This window comes from Balearica regulorum, chromosome 1 (assembly GCF_011004875.1).
Source record: "Balearica regulorum gibbericeps isolate bBalReg1 chromosome 1, bBalReg1.pri, whole genome shotgun sequence".
In the NCBI taxonomy this organism is placed as follows: domain Eukaryota; kingdom Metazoa; phylum Chordata; class Aves; order Gruiformes; family Gruidae; genus Balearica; species Balearica regulorum.
The window spans coordinates 203,267,917-203,292,933 of record NC_046184.1 but is presented as its reverse complement, the minus strand read 5'-3'; the positions used below and the strand labels follow the sequence as shown (position 1 = coordinate 203,292,933).

Sequence of the window (25,017 nt, the reverse complement as noted above, 5' to 3'; positions counted from 1 at the left end):
GCATCTCTGGACTGCAGCCACTGTGACTGAGCTATAGCGCGGGCAAACTAAAATTATCTTCCACGACACAACTCAGAGATCTCTAGTTGTTTGGCTGTGATGGTGTGCATCTCTGTGCATACTGCAAAGCCCATACAGGTGGCTAGCACAAGCGTCAGTAAACTTTTCACTCCTGCACTCCTACTGCGGCGCTGCCACTGGGGTCGGTAATCCTGCTGCTTTACAATGGAAGAGCAGAAGAAAATAGTTATGTGGGTGTCCTGGTTTCGGCAGGGATAGAGTTCACGTGCTTCCTAGCAGCTGCTATAGTGCTGTGGTTTGGATTTAGGATGAGAATAATGTTGATAACACACTGATGTTTTAGTTACTGCCAAGCAGTGCTTACAGAGTCAAGGACTTTTCAGCTTCTCATACTGCCCTGCCAATGAGGAAGGTGGGGAGTGCACAAGAAGCTGGGAGGGGACACAGCCAGGACAGCTGACCCCAACTGGCCAAAGGGATATTCCATACCATATGACATCATGCTCATGTATATAACTGGGGGGAGGTGGCACGGCTCAGGAACTAGCTGAGCCTTGGCTTCAGGTGATGAGCAACTGTGCTGTACCTCATTTGTTTTACATATTCTTTTATCATTATTATTGTTTTTCTGTTCCTCTTCTGTCCAATTAGACTGTCTTTATCTCAACCCACAAGTTTTGCCTTTTTTTTCAGCTCTCTCCCCCATCTCACTGGTTGGGGCAGTGAGCAAAGGGCTGTGTGGTTGTTTTAGCTGTCCCACCACAACAGCGGGAATTTTTATGTTCATTTATAAACTGCTGCTCTAAAATTTCAGTTAATAACAGCTGCTCACCTTCTGTGTGTTGGTGAGCTTTGAGTCATTGATTTCCAAGGACCCACCGGTACAACCCATGTTCATGCTGATGAGCACTTGCAAAACTGAATTCAATGGAGTGATGTAAAAAGTCCTTCTAAAACCAGATTAGCAATGTTAAATAAAGCAACCAGGTAAGCCACCGATAACAAAAGATACGTTTTTATGTCCAGAAATTCTAGCTGTTCCCAACAACTATATTTTACTGGCACTACATTGTTATGTAAAACCACAATCACTTCCTTGTTTACAAAATGTGTTGTATATTGCATGGAAATATTTCCAGTTAAAACCCCAGAGCTAACTCAGCAAAACCAAAGCAACTTGGGGCTTTCTGAACTGCAAAAAGGCAATTTCAGCCCACAAATTAAATCTATTAAAGCTGGTTAAATCTAGTCCTGCTTCATTTAGATTTGAAACAGCTGTTGTAATGTTTTTCTTTCAAATTATCTCCCAAGCATTGATGTGTCACAGTTCTGTAACACACAGATGTTCAGGAAACTTTTGCTAGATGCATCACGTACCAATTCCTTACTCCAGATCAAATCCGTCCAAAGCTGATTGTCTCGGGGTGTGTGTGTCACATGTGGCTGGGGACAACCAAAGTGCATCTACTCCTGATGTCCAGCATGACACATCTATCAGGTGTGCAAGAGAAGAATAGGAATCCACTGGTCCTGCGTTTCTTGTAGTTCTGTTACAGTTCCAGCAATTAAATGGTTTCCTCTTCCTAGCAGCCACCAGAATACTATCAAGGGGTTACATTGTTGCAAAGGATAAGCGCCAACATCTTTGGATATTCAAATCTTCTTAAAAACAGGCCCTCTGTGTAGCATGTTAGGCATCTGCATATGGAAACACCCAAAATCTGAAAATTCAGACCAGATAATTTTGCTTGCAGAATGCACTGCACCAGCCAAAAGTTAAGTATCTCAGACACTGCCTTACAATTCCTTCTTCCCCGTGCCTTACCATGCCCCACCATTTCTAAATCTATGAATGTTGCATAACGTACTGTGGCAATCTTTAATTTCTCTCTGCAATATAACAAGAACTTACTTAAAAGAAATACAGCCAGCTTCACACCCGCTTCAAACCATAGCCTGAGGGATGTACACATTAACCCGGCCTGCAATGCAACCTAAATGTGAGAGCTTCCTCCGTCTTCCACCTGGTATTTCCAAGCAGCAGAGGCTTAACAATCTGCTGCTATTGTAGTTAAGGCATCCACTATTTCAGGGATGAACCATTTCAAAATCTAAGCTAGAAGGGCCTAAAATAAATGTCCTGTCAATCATTAGGAACCTAATTTCTCTAAGGATGAAATCTTAAACATGTTTGGAGAACTGGGATCCTGTTATTCACTTCCAAAGGGTAAAATTTAAACAAAATATTCGTGCAACTTGATTGGAGCCATCATTGGTGAACTCTTAACTATGCTAACACAAATCAAATCTTTGAGACAAAGAAGGCCAAAGTCTATAAACAAAGTAATAAATGGGAATGAGGTGATTTTCTCCCTTGCATTAGTAACATTACTACTAGAAAACAAGTTCTTGGTTTAATTACATTTTCAAGGAATATTGAGCAACTACAGATGATGTACTTAAATACAAAAGTATTTAATATCATTGCAGGAATATTCTAGTTAAAAGACAAGCACTATGCAAAGCATAAGCACAGTATTTATTTGTAAGACAGTAGTGTCAGTAGGTTGGGACAACAGTTTTATTAACAACACAGTACCTAGTACAATGAGACTGAAGCCTTACATGCTAATACACTAGCTGCCCCCCAAACTCCCGAATTAACAGAAAAATAATATTCTTCTTGTTATTAAACAAGGACCATGAACATGGTCCCTGACGAACAGTGATCCTTTAGGAAATTAAGATGAGCATAAAAAAATAGCAAATGAAACTGTGTTTGAAGCTTATTCACTGTTTACGAATACCTGACATTTAAGATGCTTCCCCATAACTTCAGAAACCAGTGATTTTCTATCAAGCTATGCATCATACTCACTACTTTACAAAAATATATGACACTCCACAAACTATAACACCCTATATTGTTAAAGTCATAAGCATTTCATTTAAGAATTATACATTGTAATGAAATTCAGTACAGCATATACTCAGTTGTACAGCATAGGCACAGCAATATCCTTGCGTGATTTAATACACGACCTAAAATCACAGTTCCATAATCAACTTCATAAAAAAAAAAAGTCAGAAATACTGGCAAAGGGTAGGTCTTGACACATAAATATCCTGGTGGTTTACTCAAGCGTCAGTAATAATCATCATCCTCCATGAACAATGTTAGGTTTGGCATCTCCAGTTCTACGAGGACATTTTTCCACAGCAGAGTACTCATTCTGTAAGCCAGCAATCCTTGGGGGGTGGGGGGAAGGGACACACCAAACAACCCCCAAACCATATAATTAAAGTCAATGGGTCTTGAATAAGCTCCTGAAGATTCAGGAAGGGAACAGCATTTCACTATCAAAACTTTAAACCAGCTCCTAGGACAAATCCATTCAAACGCAGCAAAACCACCATTGAGGGAAATCTGTGATGTGCATAGGACAGAAAGGTGACCAGCCACCTCCACAGCTCCCAAAACATACATACGCTATAGCAAAGCACTGGGGAGAACTGAAACTCCTTTCTAATTCTCTTACCACCTTCAAACTCTTTATGGGCAGTTCCCACCAGGTTGAACACCAGATGTGAAACATTTATATATTTATTTTTATATATAAGAGTGTGTGCATGTATATAAAGAGACTACAATTCTGAAAACGGAGCAGAACATTCCCCTGGTTAAACAAATAAGCATGGATATAAAGTGAAAAGTGGTAGGATATGACTGTATTTTATTTTCAAATTTATTTCCTATTCTTTCCTGTGTGCTACTGAATACTTCCATTTCATATCATGACAAAATCAGTGTCACAATCCATGCCCAGCCCTTGGAACTCCAGCACTAGTCTTTGTTTTGTATTACTTCTCAGCCCTGATGCAAAAAACCAAACACACATAGGGGAATAAACTGTTTTCTTTGTTTTGTTGGTCCATGCCAGTAGAACCAATACCTCAAACTACCACCTAAAATTGTAACTCTGAAGCAAGCACCAGGAATGCAGAGGACGTACTTGTTAAATAACTAATATTCCTCTTTTTAAATATTTGCAAATTACAGCAACAATAAAGTTATTATATTTCTCATGGATTAATAATTTATTTCAGATGTGTCCTGAATCATGCATTCAGGTGTCCTGACACTTTTTCCACATTCAATTTGAAGTCTGTTTACCAGGTAGACGAGATTTTGACCAGATTTAACTATTGAAGTTTAGCATATTTCTTTACAAGTTTTAATTACTAGAGGCATTACATTATATTTCCTCTTTCATTACAAAAATTGATTTAGAGTTAACTGATTTTGAATGCAAAAAAATAATTTCACATTAATCCTATAATAGCAGGCTATAAGTCAGATCTACCATTTCATTTTATCATAATTACTGCAATAGTCACAGTAAACCATCCTGAAATATTTTAATGTTTAAAAATCACCTCAGTGTTGTTATCGGAAAAAACACTAGCTGGCAATATTATGTTCTAGCCCTTTAATTTCCTATAATAAAATGAACAGTGAAAATAAAAATGAAATAATTCTGGAAACAATAAGGAAAAATAAGTTGTATATTAGCTAGAATTTAAATCAGCTGAAAATACCTTTAAATTATTTTATAATCAGCACTAGTTCACCACTCTGATACAAATACATACAAGAACAAAACCCCTGAAACATGGAGTAACTTTTTTCTTAAATTGTAAAAAATTATCTAAGAAGTTTAATTTAAGAAGCTGAAAAATTTTACATATTTAAAGCACCTTTATCACTAGGCATAATTTCTACACCAACAGGACAAACCCATAACATTTTAATAACGTATAAAGTGGTATGTCATTCTACAGAAACACGGTTGGAACCAACTTCGATTACGAAATAGTACTCAGCTCATCAAGATAAAAATCTGTCCACTGTAAGGCCTATAATACAGACAAATTCAGTAACTTCCATCTTCTGCCAGTGTTGTTATGGTCTGTTGCTATTCAAGGGGAAAAAAGCTAAGGAGATCCCAATATATAGGCAATGCCATACTCTGAGTAGCTAAGATAAAAACAGGAGCAAGACTTAAGCTTATAGTCTGGATGAAGCGATAGACAAATCTGAGAAATTTCATTTTGGTGACAAGCCTGGTAGTGGTTTAAAAATAAAGATCACACTAGCCATCATCTTGCAGTATACATTCAGTCTTTAATATGCCTACCTAACACTACAGTGTCCTTTCCACAGAGGCAGAAAGAAATACCGAAGGATAATACAGAAGACAAGTGTAAAGAGAAGTAACAGACCTGCTGCCATCGCCTGTAGATATAGATATGAGATGCCTGGTTTGCATACATCTAAACATCTGACTGAGCCAGGAAGGCATAGGGAACTTCATTATCAAAAGAAGATGAAGTGGAACTGTGGAGACAACAAACAGGCATTGCCTTAGGTCTGAGAGAGACTGATATCTTTGGGAGGGAAGACTGTCCTGAGGCAGGTATGCCATCTGATCTTAACAACCAGAAAGTGTCAAGTAGTGGAACAAGCTCTATCTGCAAAGAAAACAAATGTCCCTACCTCAAACAGGGTGGGACGCTGGCTTTGGTCCTTTCTGTAATAGGCTCTGAAAGACCCTATGGAAGGGTACACTAGAAAACACCAAGTCCTTTCCTAAAAGCAGATGAGTGTCCCAAGAGATATGCTAAGGGAGGCAGGCTGGAAAGACAAAAAAACCTCAATTCTCTTTTCATTCACATGCATCAACAGGTTGTTGGAGCAGTGTTCATCCAATGAATAATTCAGCTAATTAACAGGACATTATGTTCTATCAGCACCCAATAACAGGGGATGAGTCAAGAATGGTGTTTGCTGTTGCTCCCAGTTGAGATCAGGTTCTGTTTTCTATATATGCACACAAAAGCAAAGAAATTATTCAGTAAGGTCAAGTTAGAAATTAGACTGATCCATTTTGCTGGAATTAAGTCTCTCAAATTAAGTGATTTTAAGAATTATACATACACAAGGAAAAAAACTGAAAGAGGCAGCATGACAAAAAAGTTTTCTGCCCTATTACATACCATTTTATTCATCATAGTTAACAAAGCTAAATCTGTACAAGTTTGTACATATTGCATTGAAAGAATTGTTCACTAGCTTAAAAAAATGAACAAAACAGAAACATTAAACTTATGGTCCCTTTTGCAATTTTTGTGCAGTCAATATATCAACTCAAAGCTTTTGAGAGATATGAAACAACCTTAACAATGGAAATATAGACAATAGTGCCCCCTCTGTGGCCACCTGTGACTGGTACCAAGCTTGTATCCATAGCAATCTCAAATGCAAAATTCAAATTCTGCTACATAGAAATGTGAAATTACAGCCATTAGTAAAGAATTAGATGTTTAACCAGTAAAGATAAGTTGGATCGAAACTACGTATACAGTTAAAGACATTGGTAAACATACATGACTGTTTAATTCAAGATCACATTTTTACATAGGAGAAATATTACATTCCAATCTACCAGTATGGCTTTTTCCATGAATAGGTGGACATTTTCAGATTTAAAACCCAAAACTGTTAATCGTCTAAGAAAACCAGAAAAATTTAGTTATGTTAGGAAGAATTAATATCAAGAAATGAAAGTGAGATTAAAGTGAAGTTTATAACATCAAGATAGACACCACTATCATTTAGTTTTGGAAGACATTTCACCTTTGATTTTTGTCATAACTGTGGCAGCATATTTCACCTGTGAACTTTCATCTTGGAATACTGAAAAATAAGGTGTCACTTTTTTTAATTCAATAGACCGAAATGCACCTGAGCAAAGCAAAATTAAAATTCAAAGACTAAAGAAAACATTTAGCTGAACTCAGTTTTGGCTTGTGGACATGCACAAAATTAAAAAAATAAAATAAATAAACAGCTTTCGGCACTTATCCACAGTAAGCTGTAAGGTGATTTAATAAAAGACAGCTAATAGAAGTGATCAGCTCACAATGAAACTGTACAGCCATTAGTTCACATTTAAACAATAATTCTGATTGCAGTTTTGAGCACAAAACATAACTTAAAAACCTATTTTATTCAAATTTGAAAAACTATATTGATTTTAAGTAGTTTAAATACATTCATTCCCAGTCAAAGTTTTACAGTAACTGATGATTTTCAATCACACACACAACCAAGTTATAAATCCCTGAATCCACGGATTTATCACAGGAATACTGATAAAACCTTAACAGAGACACAAATGATACATCACATAGTGTCTTACACCTTAAGTACTTGACCACCTTGGATTGGTAGATGCATCACTCCTACTGTTAGACTCTAATACCATCCTCTAGGACCAACTGGTTTAAATTGAATTCACAACAGTTTGCAGTTACCTACAAAAGATGATTTTCTCTTTTTTTTTAAATCACATTATAAAATATTCATCTTCTCAGTGGTATTCTGGAAGGAGAATTTCCCAGTTATAACAGGGACTAAACATACTTGGCAAGGAGAGCCATTGCAGTGAATTTAAGAAAGTCATTTCAAAATCAGTGCCTCTGCATAGATTTAGTATACAGCAGTACCTCCTTCAACATAAGTTAATTGGTGTGTTTATCTGCACATCTTGGGACCTCACTCTACCAGCAGATCTTGGGACTCGAAGTTAATCTCATTCTGGCACTAACTTTCTGTGGGGTAGGGCAATTTCCAAACGAAAGGCACTCTGTTATGAGTGAAATCAGAATTATCAGCAATGTAAATGGACAACTTGTAACATATTGAAGGGAACTGCTGCAGCCTACATGAGGTCTAAAATTAAGTACTTCCCTTAAAAAAGGTGGAAAAATACTTAGAACAGCTGTAGTGCATGCGTTTGCATACACACACACTAGGTACTGTACAGACAGAGACCTTCCAAGTATCTCAACTGTTTTTTTCTTTGTTTTGTTTTCGCACCAAGCTTCTAAGGTTCAGCTGCACTACCAGGTGACTTGCAGAGCAGCCCATGGACCACCACTGCACTGCTTCCTGAAGCCCACAGCAAGCAGGTCTGGAGAGTAAGTTGCAAGAGTGGTCCTCTCTAGTAGAACAAGAGCACAAGCACACACTACTAGTTTGTCCCACTTACTATTATTTCTCCACGTATTTTTTTTTCTCTTTTCTCCTCCTTGTAAAAAAAAAAATTCATTTTGGGAATAAAGCTCTCCTTAAAGACAGGAAAACTCACGCTTGTTAGTCTGAATAAGGGATGTGCAAAACAGGAGTCATTTCCCTGAGGCAAAGATCAAGTCATGCCTAGCTTACATTGTCTATTCCTATTTCAAGCTGTTGAAATATTTGGCACAATGAGGCCTTGATCACCAACTGAGTCTCGTGGCATTATCACAGTCTACATAATATATTTATATAATAAAGTAGAAGTTACAAATGCTTCATTCGCTCATTCTGTTTTGGTTTCTCACAGTCATTTATTAAAATCCCTTTCCTTCTCAAGGGTGGCATTGGGTCTCCTGGGCAGGAAGGTAGAGTGACAAACTTCTACTGTATTTAAAAGTTGCCACGAATACTGAGCACCTAAAAGGGCAATTGCAGTAGTTATTGGACCCAATACATGGAATAATAGGGTAAAAAATAATAGCCTGTTACATACAGGTCAAAGGTAGGTGATTTAATAGTCTCTTCTTGACTCACATTATGAAAAACATCCAGGGAGATTAAAAAAAAATCATGTTATGAATGCTTCCAGTCTAAAACACATAAGAAGCAAAGCTCGAAACCAAGTCTTTCCAGCCTTCCCTTTTAAAATACAAATTGCACTTTTTTTTTTTTATACAAAGCAATCCAAAGTCTGAATTGTAATAAAAATTTGAGGCTGCCTTGCTGTACCAAAGAGTATTTCTGTTCACCATCTGAAGTACAGGCAACTAGTTTTCAGCCATTCTGCATATAGAGCCATATGCTCTACTGCCTTCTGCTTTACAAGGGCCTGACATTAAATGCTGTGCCACTGGGTGGGTACTGAATAAAAAAAAAAAAAAAAAAAAAAGAGTTTAAGGCCTTTATCTCCACAAGGAGCTGAAAACTGTGGCACAACCCATGACCAATACTTAACACGGAAATTAGCACACTCCCACCCAGGGCTCCAAAAATCAGTCATTCTTTCTAATGTTTGTCACACAAGACAATCATACCATCAGCAAGCAACAGTGCCAGTTAAGCATTTTTAAGGTCTTCAAAAATTCATAGCAAAGGGCACTTCTGAGAAAGATAATCTTAAAGATTTGGTTTTAAAAATAGACACCACACTCACATTCAAGGGACATTCTTCACTTCTAGGCCTTTGTCACAAATCTGAATCTTTATTGTTCTGAAATAAATGCTATAAACATAAGACTCAAAACAAGAACTCCAACTTTCAGTCTCAGAAGAGGTGTGGTTCAATGCCCATATCACGTGTAACAAGAAATTTTCCTTAAAAAAGGAAAAAAATTACTGCAAAGTCTTTCTTAAGAATGAAAATGCAATCCTTTGTTTGTCTCATTAGTTTGTGTACAGGCGGGCACCAAAAAAACTTTTGCATTTTCTTTTGAATTCTTGCTATGACGCTTGACGAACTTTTTGCCATTCAACAAATTCATCCAGAAGTACAGGCCCTGCAAATGGATGAAACTTGGAGTTATATTTGCCAATGTCTTTCAAACATCTTCTCTTAAAGTATGAAGGTTAAAACTATTGGTCTAGGTAACATCCATGTCAATCCTATGGTCAAATACTTATGAAGACTCAAAGATGACTACAATAATTTCAATCCAAGGGTGGCCCAAAGTGCACAAATAACACTACACAGAACTATGGAAAAAAGCATTCCTGACATATGACCGGTGCACTGAACTGAATGGAAAGCCTAAAAATATGGTTATACTGTAAATCAGCACAACTAATTCCTTCTTCCTAGAGATTTCAAAATCACACATAATTAGAACACAGACCAAAATGGGATGCCTAATGCAATTCAGTCATAGTAGGCTTGACTATCAGCCAGGTGTAGAGTTCAGCCACAAGTACCAGCAACTAGGCTACTCTATAGCTAACTAGAGTTTATTATACGTTAGTATAAAATGGGAGATTGCTGTTTACAATTCTATTTGCAAGTCCATAGTTTCATGTAGCAAGCAGCTTCACTAGATCCTCAACCGAATATAAATCGGCTCAAGTACCCCATCATACTCCTGACATACTACTACAATTAATATCTGCAGTTTGAAGATAGATGGTTATCAGGACAATTTTTCTATGCATTGTTGGAGAAGAGATACTTTTACCTTAGAGTATTATTTCTGTTACAGAAATTTGTTTTATGCAAATTGAAAATACTGAAATAACAGTTGAATAAACAACATGTTATGAATACTTACATGCACCATCTTCATCATAGTTGCTAAGATCTGCATGGACAGTTCTGCTGAACTCTAGCACATTGTACCACTGATCCTTGTTCATAACTCTATACTTCGATTGCTAGGGAAAATAATTTCAGAACATTAAAATGTCAGGTGGTATTGGGTAATGCTGCATCTCATTTCTTTCATTTTATCTTCAATCAGTTCCTAACAAATAATTTAATGGGTAACAGCTACTATTTCCTTGGTTTTCCACTTTTAAAAAGACCACACACATACACATATTTCATAGTTATGAAACTACCTTAAATGGTTTCTTGAAAGATCAGAGCAAAATGGAAATACCAGGGAATCAGGAAGTCACCACTCTTAAGTTTCAAAAACTGGTAAATTTTTATCTTGCCCTGAAGTGGGTCAATACCTAGCTCGGATAATTTCCCGAATGAACTATTACAAAAATCTTCTTTTCTCCAGGGTACAATACAGTATGATCATAAGGACATCTACTTTACAACATCGGTACTGATTTGAAGCCAGGGAATAGTATGAAGCATAGCATGCTCCACAACCTACACGTCCATGTTACTAAGTCACTTGCAGTTGAGCTGACCAAAATCTTCCAAAGACAGCCAGAGCTCAAGGTACCTATGTACTGTATCTACACAAAACAAACTTGAAATTCAGCTGAAGAGACTACTGGGGCTCTATTATTTAATTTTAAATTTACCTTTGTAGTCTAATTAAGAGAGAATTTTAGTTGCCTTTGATAAGAGACAGGAGGCTGAGGCACAGGAAGGGAGAAAAGGATTTGTGATGCATACCAGAACATCACAGTTTCATAAGCATCGAGCAAGGGAAGAGGAGCAATATAGATACATTCTTGAGCAAAACAGAACAAACCCTGAAATCTTTTCACAGAACAGCCCAACTACTATGCCATCATTCAGAAAGTCAAGGAAACTTGTACCTCAAGGTATTGATAAAATACTGAAAACAGTGGCCAAGTTCTTCCAAGCAGAAGAGCTAACATGGATTTTGCAGTATCAATATCAAGACTTCGCTGGTCTTTATCCTAAGGTTGAATAAAGAAAGCACAAAAACCACTCAAGTACAAGCTTGTTGAATAATTAAAGTAAGAACTTCTCTAACATTCCAGTAGTCTTACCCTTGCAAAATCAAAGGCATATCTGTAGATATTCTTAAAGGATGAAATGTCATTCAATTGTGACCGCAGGAAGTCAAATTTACTCTGCAATTTTTCTGTACAGTCACACCTTAAAATAAAGAAAAACAAAGGACGTTAGAAGTTCAAAACACCACATTTGGATAATGAAAAAAATTCCATCAAACATAAAAATTAAAATCACTAAAATGCAATCATCATATGTATAGGAATAATACTATGAAAGTGACTTAAAGAACACCAAACATGCTCAACATTTGCAGCTTACTGAAATTATGAATGCCTGGCTTCTGTAAGCAAGTTTTTTTTTTTTTTAATGTATCAGCAACATAACACAAAGTCTCTGCTTTACTTCTCAAATAGTAGTCTTTTCATGCCATAGTCTGCAATTTAAACTCATACCCAGCACTACCTTATCTTTCAATCACTATGAAAGTGTGCATTAAGGTGGTAAAATCCAGCTATAAATAAGAGCTTTATGCCCTATCTCTTTGGAAAAAAAAATAAACCCTAAACACACACTTCAAGACTACATATTTACAAGTGGCAGGATTGAGCAGGCACTCTGCAAAACTCTGCTCATGTTTTATGACTGATAAATGCAAGCTCTGATAAGCCTATCATCTGGATTAGTCAGTAGCTATTCAACTGAAAACTCACAGGCTGTACAAGAATGTACAGGTCTGCTAGTTGACAGAATAACCCTTTCGCAGAAAAGAAGATCTCTAATGTGTTTTACTTAGTAAGGACTTCTGTTTCCAAACAGAAAATGGGTTATATTTACTAACAGTGGCAGAGGAAAATATAATTTACACATGCTAATCCTCCAGGAAAGACTCACTCAAAAGAACCGTTGTTACATTATACCACATTTTATTCTTATAAAATAATAGCTGCTGTAAGAAAAAAAAAAAAAAAAAAGAAATAAAACATCCACCTTGGCCCTGTATCCTCTCTGATAGAAGCAAACCTTTCAGAAATGCAGATGTACGTAAATATTTCCTTTGGTTGTGTCCCCCCCTTCTGGCAGCCTCCCCATCAGAGAACACATCTGCATCTTTAACAGCTCCTTATGGACTTGTCACAGCAGCTCACACCAAGAGCCCTTCAGGAGTACCGCAGCAGGTTGCCGAGATGCTGTACTTTGCCCACAGTCAATACCCCCTGTTCCTCAGGTCTGCTAGCCTGTGTGTGCATGTGTCTGCCTGTCCCTCTCAGAACAGTTGCAAGAAATGCAGCAGTTCCAGCTGATGGAGTCTTTTGTTATTTCTTGTCTCTAGCAGCATCTACCCAAAGCAGCACTGAATCCTAGCTGCGATCAGTGCTAAGAAAATAAAACTATTAGCTAATTAGACCGCATATTCAGATGACAAGAACTAATATATTTTGCAATAAACCATGCATTAAGTTGGAAAGTAACCTTATTAAAAAAAGCTTCGGTAAATTTAACTAAAAATACAATTACTTTTGTCTTCAGCCATCTAATCAGTCTACATAGTCTATTGTTTAACCCTTAAAAGAGTATTATGTTATGCTATAAAGGTATCTCATTTTATATTCATATCTCTTTTTTTCTGTATTCAGACCTTCATATGCAGTAACACTGTCCTCTACATTTGAGGACAAATCTACCTATTTAACACCTAACTAAATGTTTATGCTGGTATTGTGGTAATGACAGATATAGACTACTTCAAGGGGGTTTACCACACATTGTCAAATATAATTTGACTGAGATGCTTTACCATACCATGGATAAACACAAATTTCAGTATGCTTACATTTCTTCAAAATATTTTGTTAAAATCATTCAAATAATCATAAATCTAACTACAAAGTAAAATCCCTGTTATTGTCTACTGTACTATGGCTATATGTATTTTAATGCAGAAGTGATTCTCTTGAAAAAGTTGGTATGAAAATGTGCAATTATTAAGCCTTAAGACTCCTGAGCTATTGTCAACCTATTTAAACCCAAACAGTCAAACAGCTCATCCTCAGAGACAGATACTACGCCCTGATGCCCGATGCAGGGACATCTCTCTCAAAGCCATTTAAGGCATTTCCATACCTGGCCACTGATTTTCTTCAAACTAGTGCAGTAAGGAGCTGTCAAACTCCTCTTTTAGAGAGATATAGTTGCTTGTGTGGCTATACCATAAACATGACTGAGGTCACACATACTTAAAAAAAAGTTACTATTAGGAAGATTATTCTAAGTCAGAACAACCTTCTAATTAGCACAAGTGAATTAACACCAAACTCCTGTAACAGAGACTAGAAAAAAAGATATGCTTTCTTGTACTGCCTTTACTGATAATGCTAAACAAGGCTACCTCAAGATCAACAAAACTAGTCATTAGCTTACTACATTCTCTTTACATCCCTACATCACATTTAAAACAAAACTTTAATCAGCACCACAAAGCAGTCCTATTTTGACGTCTATTGAGGTAGAGACTTCATTTGAGGCATAGCTAACATGGACAGAGTAATGATTTAATAACTCCTACTTAGATATTCCAATGTTTCATATTTCATAATTATACACACATGCTTGTCCCTTACTAAAAAGGAAAATTAGTAAAATGCATATGAACATTATATATTACCATTAAATACTTTTAGTTTAAAGTAGTTTGAAGGTCTTTTAATCTACGAAAGAGATCCCCTGCCATCATCCAGCCCTCCAGATGGACAAAAGGAAATGCTATCCATCTAGCCTATCCACTCTTTTCAAGCATTGAAACAGGATCTTCTGAAATGTAGTTTCCATGTTATAACTGGAGTACACAGAGGTCTAAGGAAATAACAGCTTAAAAGAGCAAAGAGACATCTTTTCCATGTCCTGATAATACTATAGTTTCACTATGTCAATTAATTTCTGGTCTCCTCACCTGTAAATCGTTCAGACTCCAGTATACGTTGAATGATACACTGGCATTAAAAAAAAAATTCATTTATACTATGCTTTGTGTTAGCCTCACAAACATTAACAGAAAGGCAGTAATAAGCAAAAAACTTGTTGCAAAAGCAGCTGATATTAGGCTATCATTAAAACCAACCCCAAAAAGTTGTTTTTGCTAGTAATTCTGCAAACAGAAAAAAATTACAAACCTGAACTTACTAACCCTCTCTCAGGAGGTTTCTCTTGTACCTAAAAATGTGAGATCATAACCTTACCTTTCCCTCAGCTGGAATCTAATTTGGCTCTCTCCCCTTTACCTGGCCACTCATTTTCAAAAGCTCAACTTTAATGTAAAAGTCAGCTCAAACTCCAAGGTTCAAAAAAAAAAAAAAAAAAAAAAAAAAAAACCAAAACCAAAAACGAGCCAGAGGGAAGTATTCAGACAATACAGCTGCTTATACCTCACTTTCTTACACACAAAATTGTTTCTATTTACCTAGTTCAAACAATGACTTCTGTGGAGTTTAATAAAATCGTGAACTGTAATCCTTTTTCCTTCACATTCATTTTTTAACCAGATTTTTTTTCCCCCTTTGTAGGTCTGTAAAGCCTACAACTGACCAATACATGAGTATGCTTCTCCTTTAACTCAGCTACATAAAGTTAAATGCTCAACTCTAAGTTACTCACCCTCCAATGGCTTTAAAGCAAATGCAGATAAAGAGTCACTTCCTGAGGGCTATTAATTTCATCCTGAGGAGGCGTCTAAAATAGCTGTAATAAATTGCCCAGAGGTACTTGTTTCTCTCCGTTGACTATGAAAAGAGCTTCAGGTGTTTAATTTAGATTCAGGCACCCTGCATTCATATATACACACACACATATATATATGGTAGAATTCACCCTACCAACATGATATACCAGAAACCTCACCTTCGCAGCTTGTTTAAGTTTCATAAGCAGCTACTTAGCGCTTGATCCGCCTTAATTTTGACAGTGTATACATTATCACATATTTATTTTTCTCCTCCTCTCTAAAGAACAAACTTCATCAGCGTATCACAAAACCACACACAAAAAGAATGCCACTTCAAGATTCAAGCACCCAAATGTTGGCATCTAACTGTAGATTAGATTTAGGTGTTGTCATTCATAGAGGTCTAGCAAACCAACCTGAAAGAGCAATTCAGGTGACCAGTCACTAGGTCTTAGGGCAAACTGCATACCTCCCTAGGCTCCACTACATCAACTAGATCTCCAGACATTGCAGTAAGAGTTTAAGAAATGCAGCTCTTGCATATAAACCACGCATTTAGGTGTCTTATTACGGAGCTGAATTCCACCCAACTCTGTTCATGCAATTACCTTATGTGACATTTCACACATTTTGAAATAAGGATTCTGTAATATAAGTCAGACTTAGAATACACTCCAGGCTTTTAATGCATTTCAATGTCATTTCTTCATGCAAACGTTAAACAAAAAATGCTGTGCTAGAATGTAATAATACTCTATTGCTTTAACAGTGTAAGATCCTTCTTCTTCAGAACTTCTGTCAAACCTTTCAAGAGAAACTAGATTCCTCTATCCCAGATAGAATCCCATAATATGATCCTCCTTTCCCAGTAAGCATAAGCAGCACAAGTTGACAGATTAATATTCTCTTTTTAAGCCAACAAATCCTGAATTCCTTTATGTGAGTGTCACTACCTCATCCAGATGCTTAGTTTACTGCCTTCTATTACAGCACACCCACGGGAAGCAAAACATACAGGTTATCTGGTCTAGGCTAGGCAAGCCCTTCGATCACAAGTCTGTTTATATAAAAATACACAGCAGTACCATATTTTCTGTCTTCAACACCTTTAGCTTACAGCATGACCAGCTTTGTTCTTAAAAGAACCAGAAGATTCCTAATCACAGCAGATTATTAGAAACAAAGTCTATAATATTGGCTCTGAAGAGATGCCTATTTCATATGTTTTTCTGCTTGCATTCCACTAGACTGGCTAACTCTTGACAGCTCCCATTTGGGCATAAAAATTAAGTACTTCAGAGAAGTGACCAAATTATACCCATTCACTGCATCTAAAAATTCATGCACCTGAATTGATTCTGGGGGCCACGCACCCAGAATTTAATCTCCATCATCATGAATTTCAGACAATTTAATCATTCCAGCTCTGACTAAATTTAAGAGCTTCTGATAGTCACAAAACAATCAAGGCATCTATCAGAAGTCTAATCCCAAATGAAACAAGAAAGGCCAGAGTCACTTACTCATTCTCGCATAACCAGAGAGTATCTCCCAATACAATTTCCCAAACCAATTCACAATTGATAAGGCAATTGTGCCAACTCCAAGGATCAAACCAGCCCCTCCTTCCCACCATGCTGTAGCTGCAACAGTAGCTCCCTGACATTTTTAATATTGAATGCAGTGTCATAACAAGTGACTGTGAAAACAGTCATGTACCATAAGTGGTTCCATGAAGAACAAACAAAAAGCAACAACTGAACTAAGCCTCACAAGAAGTTGATTAGTTTCATGAAAGAAACAACCTCTTTAGGCAGAGCATTATCTCACCAAACATTCTTACAAACAGAAGATATTTATTTATAAATTGAAAAAATGTTATTTAACCTAAGAATTAAGCACAGCTTGAGACCTGCATCTAATAAATAACACTAATAACTAAAATTATTATCAACGCAGTCCTCATCTATAAAGCTTAGAAAGCAGTAAAAATTTTCTAGAGTATCAGTGCTGAGATATGCTTATGGGTATCTCCAATCTACTTATTTGTGTCTGCTAACTAGAATGATATTGTAACACACTTTTTGTAAGAAAAAGAAGCCACCAAAACCTGACTTAGTAGGCTTAGACAAAACTTTATCATTTGTGTGAACTCAGCAGATTCACAACTTGATGAGCAACAACAGTAGCTGCTTCTAGTTGGTGACCAGGACCAGTCCTAAAAGCAAGACTTTCTGCATCTTATTGCCAATGCACAAGAAACTGAGGGCAAGAATAATGAAGCTACTGGTACAAACATAAAATTAGAACATTCTATTATACATGTAAAAACACTCTTACTGTAATGAGGTCATTCCTTTTAACCATTCTTCCTTGGTAAAAAATCCCATGCTTTCAGCCTCTAGTTTCCAGGCTAAAACTAACATAATAATCTAAGGGAAAAAAAACACAAGGGAAGAAAAAGGAATCAGTATATAAGAAAAGACTAATTTCTAGATGTCCAAGAAGAAAACTCCAAGCATTCAAACATTCTAACAATTGTTGTACATGCTTGCACTTCATATGTGTTACCATTTAATAATTCAGCTAAGTGCAATCTCTCCCTTAATTTCAATTTCTGAAAATGAAGTATTACTATAATAAAACAAACAAAACCCCTCACACAACAGCCACGCACAATTAATTTAGCTGAAATATCTTAGAACAGTTCCTGAAAGCAGGAGGATAAACAACTCTTCGCTTACTGAAGTTAACAATTTTACACAGAACTTAGTCTTATCCAATATCACCTTGTAAAGTGTTACCAGTATTGTCAAGAAACCTACATTTTCAGGCTCAACACCGATGTCTTCACAGAACTTTTCCATTCCTTCAGGCCCCACAACTTCATCAGGACCTTCAAAACCAAAAAGAAATCAGACTGAAATCTAAGTAACATTCACTGCTCACATGGGTTACACACAACAAGAATTAGACTATATTTCATACAAGTTATCTTTAAAAACACTGAATTACATTATATAAAGTAGTAGTAATGGTTAGAACCATTACATCAACTGCAACATGGAGACATGTATATTACATATGAAGTAACACTATGAACTAAAAGCAAAACTAAACCAGAACTTTCATGTTGTGCACTGCCTCCCGCCAACAGCAGACAAGCTATTTTAGTTCGTGTATGTGAGTTTTCATAAGACTCCACTGAGCTTTATACTAACATAGCTCAATTCCAGTAACTGGGGGGGTCAATTGTTTTTAAGACAACATGGGTACCGCTACTCTGTGCTGAAGTTATTCTATGAATAGTGTTCTTCAAAGACATATTTTATCAACAATAAATAAAAAAAGAATCTGTCTGAGCTACTATTACAGATATTACTCTTTCAATGGTGTTCACATTATGGGTTTGCACTAACACAGAAAAGGATGAATTTTCAAATAATGTATGTTTAGTTTTATCATGCTAAGTAATATGAGGAGAGTGATAACAATACATCAGAAAAACGTTAAGCACGTTAGCCCTGTACAGAGCAGAAAAAGGTTTATGACCGCAATGAAAATAACTTTATTAGGACCACAACAGTTAGTGTTATGCTGTCATTTTTCCATTTTAATATGAAGAAAGCCTCTAAAAAGCAGCAAAATAGCATATTTATAGAACACACACAGACACGCCCTACAATGCTTGGTTTCTCTGAATCTCTCTCTGGTTTCAGTTATTTTGGCTAAGTCTTTTCCAAAAATGATTCCTACTGGGCAACCAAACACTATTAGAAGGCCTGTTGAGATGCTATTTTGATGTGTCTTGGATCATTATGTTAACATTGTTTTAGCAAATATGAACCAGGTAAAAGGTAAAGGCATTATCTTCTAAAACAACATGCCATTTTTACAATTTTTGGCAAATGTTGCTCTTTATACATAGACAGAACAGTCCTTTTTTTTTTTTTCCTTCCACTTTGATGATACCTGTCTCTACTTCATCTGTATCCGCTGCTGTTATTTTAAGTGGAATTCTTTTTAAGAGTTTGGATAACGTACTTTTAATAATTACTCACTGTGAGATAAGAACATAGTCAATAAAAGCTATTGAGAATGGCTACTTTTACAGGAAAATAAAATGCAATTGGCATTTAAGATCATGAATCCCCACCTCTTGAAAACCGTTGCAAAGAAGATTTTGCCTAGGTAAGCAAAGCAAAACGCTGCCATCTAGTTTTGAGAAGCCCTTACACAGAATGTGTTTAAAAAAAAACCACGCAAGTTTAAGTTATGAAGAGAAACATATACAAGGGTTCACTGGTAATAACAAGTATAAACTTGAATCAGATTTTTGGCCCAGAAATCGTATGTACAATTCATATATATGTGTGTGTGTATGTAATTTTCTCTTTTAATGGAAACCTTTAATCTCCTATGGTGTATAATTTCACTGGAATTCTATTTCATGCTAGAAACACGGCAGATTTTGATTGTTGGTTAACTGACAAAGTATAACCTCCTACATTCAGTTCTTCACTCAACAGCAAAACCAGAATTTACAGGCCTTAAAAAAGTTAAAAGTATGTGCAGGTACATTAACAGAAGAAAATTAACTGAGAATTTTTTTTCCTCAGAAAAGACTCTTTACTCCAAAATAGCATGCCTCAAACCTAAATTAGAAAGCAGATTATTAGAATCAGGAGTAGTTCATTACTCTGCAAAGACTGCAAGGAAAATATTAGTTTTGATAAATATGCTCAAACCAATTGCTGGCAGATAAATCATCAGCTCATTTCATACTAAGAACTGGCCATTAATGAGTTTTAATCACCAACTAGTTTTGATGGACTTCAAGTAGCGATTAGACAAGAAATTAATAACAGTTTACAGGTCCTGAATTTCTAACCCTATAATTGCTAAATAAATGGCAGTAACAGTCTAATAAATTCTGCAAAATATACTGCATATTCATGAAAGCAACTATTACTTGGATAGCAATTTTGATTTGAGAGAGGCTAGACCTAACACTTTTGAATGAAACATCTGTTATTTAGAATATCAAAAATGTTAGGGCAGATTCTCCGATAGGAAAAACAGTCCTAATAAGCATCTATTATTTTATTTTGTAAAATAGAAAACCAAGGGGCTCAAATCATGACTTATTTCATTATCCTTCCAATTTGATTATAAACAAGGTCTAGTTAGATAAATAAACTTAGATATAAGTTCTCTTTCAGTGTCCTGACTTCTACTTGTCCATTTCAAATCTAGAAGTAGAATTGTTCAGTATATCCTGGTGCAACACTGTACTGTCCAACATCCGTTATTTCACTTTAAAGAGCACCATGGTAAGTTATAGAGCATAGAGTAAAGAAGTCAAAAAGAACAAATACTGAAAAGGTGATAGTAAAAGCTCTATTAATTCAAGTGCATGTTAAAAGGAAGCAAATACAGACATATTTATGTCTACATCAGCATAAAAACCAAAATGGAAATAATATTTCATGTATTCATTTGTTTTAAATAAAACCATATAGTTTGATATGAATCCATTGCATATTACCTGCATATTCATAAAACCAAGCCAGGCACTTTTTGCTTGAAAAATGTTCCTCTCCACTTATGACTTTACCAGAGGCTTGTGATCTGCAATAGCTTATAGAAACACAAGGATGATTTTAATACGACGAATGGGACATAATTTAAAATTAAATTCCAAATAGTTTATTATTAAACTGTTTGACGAAGTCAATATACATCAACAATGAAGCTTTATTTGTTAAAGGGCAACTGTCTGTCATCCTATTTCAACACTTGTTAGAACATAAAGTTACCCTGAAACACAATCCTCTGATAGCCAAATTTGTTACATCTATTATTTTTTCTGAAATGCAAAAGTACTGTTATCTTGTAGATATTAAACCAAAAAACCCACACACAGATGGTCAAAATATCACTACTCAGTAATTCAAATGCCTTATTATCTACTTATATTTTTATATGCAGGCATTTAAAGTTAGGTCTCTAATAAGCAGCATGATCTTCAAGAGTGCTGAATATGCACACATCCCATTTAGGTCAACAGGAGCTGCAGAGTTTGACATATTTAAAAGCCAGGCTATTTATAGTTAAGCATCCAAATTTGGGAAGAAAACTCGGCCAATTTGTTTACATTAAACATGTAACTAAATATCTGTAAATTCTATAGATGTTTGGTGTACATACCAGAATAGTAATATGCAATCTATGCTAAGACTAAAACTGCTCAGCACGCACAGCTTCCCCCCTACATTGTTTTCATTATGCAACACACAACACAGTTTGCCTAGGAAGTGAATTTTCATAATTTATCATTCTTTAAAAGACTACATAGAATAACTGATTTTTTCCAGTAAAAACACTGACCACATGAAAGCATCATTAGCCAGTGAGGAGTTGCAGCACCTTTTCAATACATGCTCCTTTCAAACACAAGTTACAGACGTTTCGAACAAGCTAAAATTATTTCTAAGAATGAAGTGGAAGTTAATTGTATGAGAGGATTTAAAATTATGCAGCTCCTACATTGCAATTTTAAAATGAAAACGTCAAGCAGGGAAAGAATAGTTCAATTCTGAGAGGTGGTGAACAACTTTATCTCCCTTGTACTGCCTTAAGCTTCACTGGAAAAGAAAGCAATGCTCTCCCAGATAGAGCATTATGTACTAAAAGCAAGAATTAAAGATGTACTACAGACAAACATCCATTAAAGCGCCATTAAAAACACAAGTCACCAGAAAGAAACAGAGCCATATAGTATGCTATTGCCTGTTGGTTTTATCCAGTTTAACATACACCCACTTGTAATCACTGGTTTTATTAAATAATATTAGCAATATATTGCTACATAAGAATGCCACATCAAAAACGCTTGTGTATAACATTTTGTGATCAGCTAGAATGAACTCTCATTTACATCATAGTTTCTGCCCAATGACTAATAGCTTCCTGTAAAGTGTTTTGGGGTTGTTTTTTTTTTTCTTCTTTCTTTCTATTGAGGAGCTTTCAAGAGATTTTTATAAAGTAACAGAAATTAAGATCATAAAATCTTGGTCAGCGGTGTTCAAGAAAGATGAACTGAAACTAGAACAGATGCAAAGACTCAGCTACAACGAGCAAGGAAACTGAAAAATCTGCATTACAAACCAGGATTTAGCTTGTTTCGTTTAACAAAATAAAGTATAATAAAACATAAGCTGTCACTCCCAACACACTATGAGGCAGAACCATGAGGGAGAAGTGTTATATTAAAGGGTATCACAGGCACAAGAACTGTTATTAACTGGCTATGAATAAATTTAGACTGAAACTAAATGATCATTAATGACTGCATAAAGTGAGCTCTGGAACAGTTATCCAAAATGAACAGTTGTAGCAAAATAAAAAGCCTGGGAACTTCTCAGCTCAAGCTTGGTCAATCTATGAGAAAGGCCATACGCCACAGTGTCTTGCAATAGCCATTCCTGTAGCACCGATTTCGTAAGTCCTTTGTATTCTTATGTCCTCAGGACGTTTGTCATAACTACTGGTTTACTGACATACTTGAAAAGTTCTAATAAATGAAGAAGGCATACAGTTACTTTAGGGAAGCCACACTGGAAGCTTCTGCTACACCATACTAATGGTTTATCATTCTAACCGTAATTGTTGGATATCATGACATAAGCAGTCTTTTTATGGCAGTTAACGAACAAGATGCTCAGACTCCTGTATTTATTAGAAAAACCTTTCCTGATTTTGTTTTGGAGTGTGCTGACCTCTCCTTCCATTTCACTGGAAAAAAAAAAAAAAAAAAAGAGACGGTTTAACACAGACACTCCACGAGTATCGGGAACCTTAAAAGGAGACCTGCCTACCCTGGGCAGAAGCTTAGAATGAATACGGGGACAAACGCTGGAACGGGCCCTGTACAAGGCAAAGCCCGCAGGGGATGGCAGCAATTCCGTAGCGTTTCTCCCGAGGCTGAACAAGCCAAAGGCAGACACTGCAAGGCGCAGCCCGCCCCGACACCGGGACGTGCCCGCCGCGCTGCGCCAAGAGCAGGCCCTACAGCACGACCGAGGCACCGCGCGGAGCCAGCCGGCCCCACGCCGCCTCACCGGGCCCCACACCGCCCCCGGTGCGAAGCCCAGCGCCGGGCTCCCCGGGCCCCGCACAAAGGGATGCCGCAGCCCAGGGGCACGCGGTGCGGAGCCGCCACACGGCCGGGGCCACCGGGGCCTCCCGCCCGCGGAGGAGCGGCCCGTCCCCGCGGCCGCTCGCCCGGGACGTGACAGTCAGCAACAGCCGCCGCCGCGGGCCCGACCCGCCCCGCACGCCGCTATCCCCCGGGCAGCGCCGCGCCGCAAGACGGTACCTGCCGAGTTTACATTTCTTGAGGCCGGTGTCGTCCGCCGCTGCAGCCGCCGACCCCGAGGACTTCCTCTTCTTCTTCACCGGCATCGTCCTGCCTCCGGGCGGGGGCCGCCCCGCTGCCGGGGCCCGCAGCCGAGGCCCCCCCCTCCCCGGGCTCACCGCCCCCACCCCCCCCCGGCCGCCGCCGTCTCCCGAGACCGGCGGTGAGGAGACAAGAGGAGCCCCGTCCCGCCCTGCTCCTCTCCACCCCCCGCCGGGCCCTGCCGCCCTCCCGCTCGCCGCGCGGGGAGGCCCCGCCGCCGCACCGGTCCCTGAAGCAAGTGTCGCGCCCGGCGCAGGAGCGGCAAACGGGGCGGTAGCGGCTGCTCAAGGAACGGCGAGCGACCCGGACACAGACACCGCTGAGCAGGAAGTGACAGCGCCGCCGGGGCGGGTCCGCCGCCGGGGCCCCGCCTCCTAATGGGCGGAGCTAGGAGAGCGCCCTTCCCGCACGGCCCCGCCCTTTGCCCCGCCCCCGCGCCTGTCACAGCGCCGCTCCGCGTGGCCGGGCACGGCGGGACGGGGCTGCTGGGGGGGCGGGGGGGCGGTGAGGTGTCCGCCGCGCGCGATCAGCCAGGCCGGCGGCTCTGAGGGCGGCTAGTGGTCGCGGGGGTGTGAGCGCGAAAACGACGAGCAGGGCGTTTGTGGCCGTTACAGCGCGCGTTCACAGTGAAATAAAACAGGGAGGCGTGAACCTTTCGTTACGGGTGCCCGCGGAACGCCGCGAGCTGCTCGGGCGGCGGGGCTGGAGCAGGGCGTGAGGCTGGGCCTCGGAGGCGGCGGGGCTGGAGGACGAGTTGAAGAAGAACTGCCGGAGCGATCGCGATTTATCACGATTCAGATTTATTCTTCGGTATTCGTTGTTGGGTGTGACCACTGCACGCTCACGGCTCCTCGCAGCTGCCCCAGCCAGCCGCTGCCCGCGGAGGAGCCGGGGGCCGCGGGGCGGGTGTCCCTGAGGGGGCAGGCTATGGCTGACGGGAGCACGGTCCTCCGCGGCTCCCGGCTGCTGCTGGCCGGTGTCTGGAAGCCCTGAGCGCTCGCCCACCGCCTCCCGGGGCCGGGCCCGCAGCCATCCCCCGCCGCCTTGCCGTACCGAAGCAGCGCAAGGCCGGGAACCGCTGGTTCGTTAGCGGAACCTGATCGGTGACGGAGCGGGGGGCGGGCAGAGGGAAGCTCCCCAAGTACGGCGGTGCCCGTGACACCGTGACGCCGCTGATGGCAGGAGTGATGCCTCGGTGGCTCCGAGAAGAAAGCCGTGCAGCAGGTCGGGACACGGCCGAGGCGCGGCGTGCCGCCGTGCCGGGAGGCGGAGGGGCCTCTCCCGCCTCCGGCGGCCCCGGG

General features: G+C 38.9%; 2 protein-coding genes across 4 annotated transcripts in view; one reads left to right on the top strand and one right to left on the bottom strand.

Annotated features, from left to right (window-relative positions):
- Positions 1-6,452: 6,452 nt before the first annotated feature.
- DCUN1D5 (defective in cullin neddylation 1 domain containing 5) lies at positions 6,453-24,053 on the bottom strand. Of its 3 annotated transcripts, XM_075742315.1 has the most exons (9): positions 23,636-24,053; positions 23,015-23,052; positions 20,804-20,890; positions 18,081-18,151; positions 17,596-17,687; positions 11,573-11,681; positions 11,375-11,479; positions 10,423-10,525; positions 6,453-9,660 (listed from the first exon to the last, which is right to left on the bottom strand). In XM_075742315.1, exons 1-9 carry the CDS (start codon positions 23,719-23,721, stop codon positions 9,605-9,607), a joined length of 747 nt encoding a protein of 248 aa, XP_075598430.1. In that variant the 5' UTR covers positions 23,722-24,053; the 3' UTR covers positions 6,453-9,604. The 3 variants fall into 3 exon arrangements, with proteins under 3 accessions (XP_075598430.1, XP_075598429.1, XP_075598431.1); XM_075742314.1 differs by lacking the exon at positions 23,015-23,052 and having other exon boundaries at positions 20,804-20,895; positions 23,636-24,050; XM_075742316.1 differs by lacking the exons at positions 23,015-23,052; positions 23,636-24,053 and adding an exon at positions 21,466-22,885 and having other exon boundaries at positions 20,804-20,895.
- Positions 24,054-24,171: 118 nt separating this feature from the next.
- The window catches only part of DYNC2H1 (dynein cytoplasmic 2 heavy chain 1), a 180,606-nt gene continuing 179,760 nt past the window's right edge, over positions 24,172-25,017 (top strand). Inside the window, exon 1 of the mRNA XM_075742293.1 lies at positions 24,172-24,313. The gene's annotated coding sequence lies outside the window, so the exon portion shown is untranslated. The remainder of the gene's footprint in view (positions 24,314-25,017) is intronic.

Bases quoted from the DNA above. Each gene is read 5' to 3' on its own strand.
- DCUN1D5 (XM_075742315.1), bottom strand. From the start codon at position 23,721: ATGCCGGTGAAGAAGAAGAGGAAGTCCTCGGGGTCGGCGGCTGCAGCG. The intron at 17,688-18,080 runs GTAGGTTTCTTG...TTTTTCCCTTAG, and splicing joins TCGGTGTTGAGCCTGAAAAT to ATTATTATGTTAGTTTTAGC. The intron at 11,682-17,595 runs GTAAGAGTGTTT...CTTTATTTTAAG, and splicing joins AAAGGAATGACCTCATTACA to GTGTGACTGTACAGAAAAAT.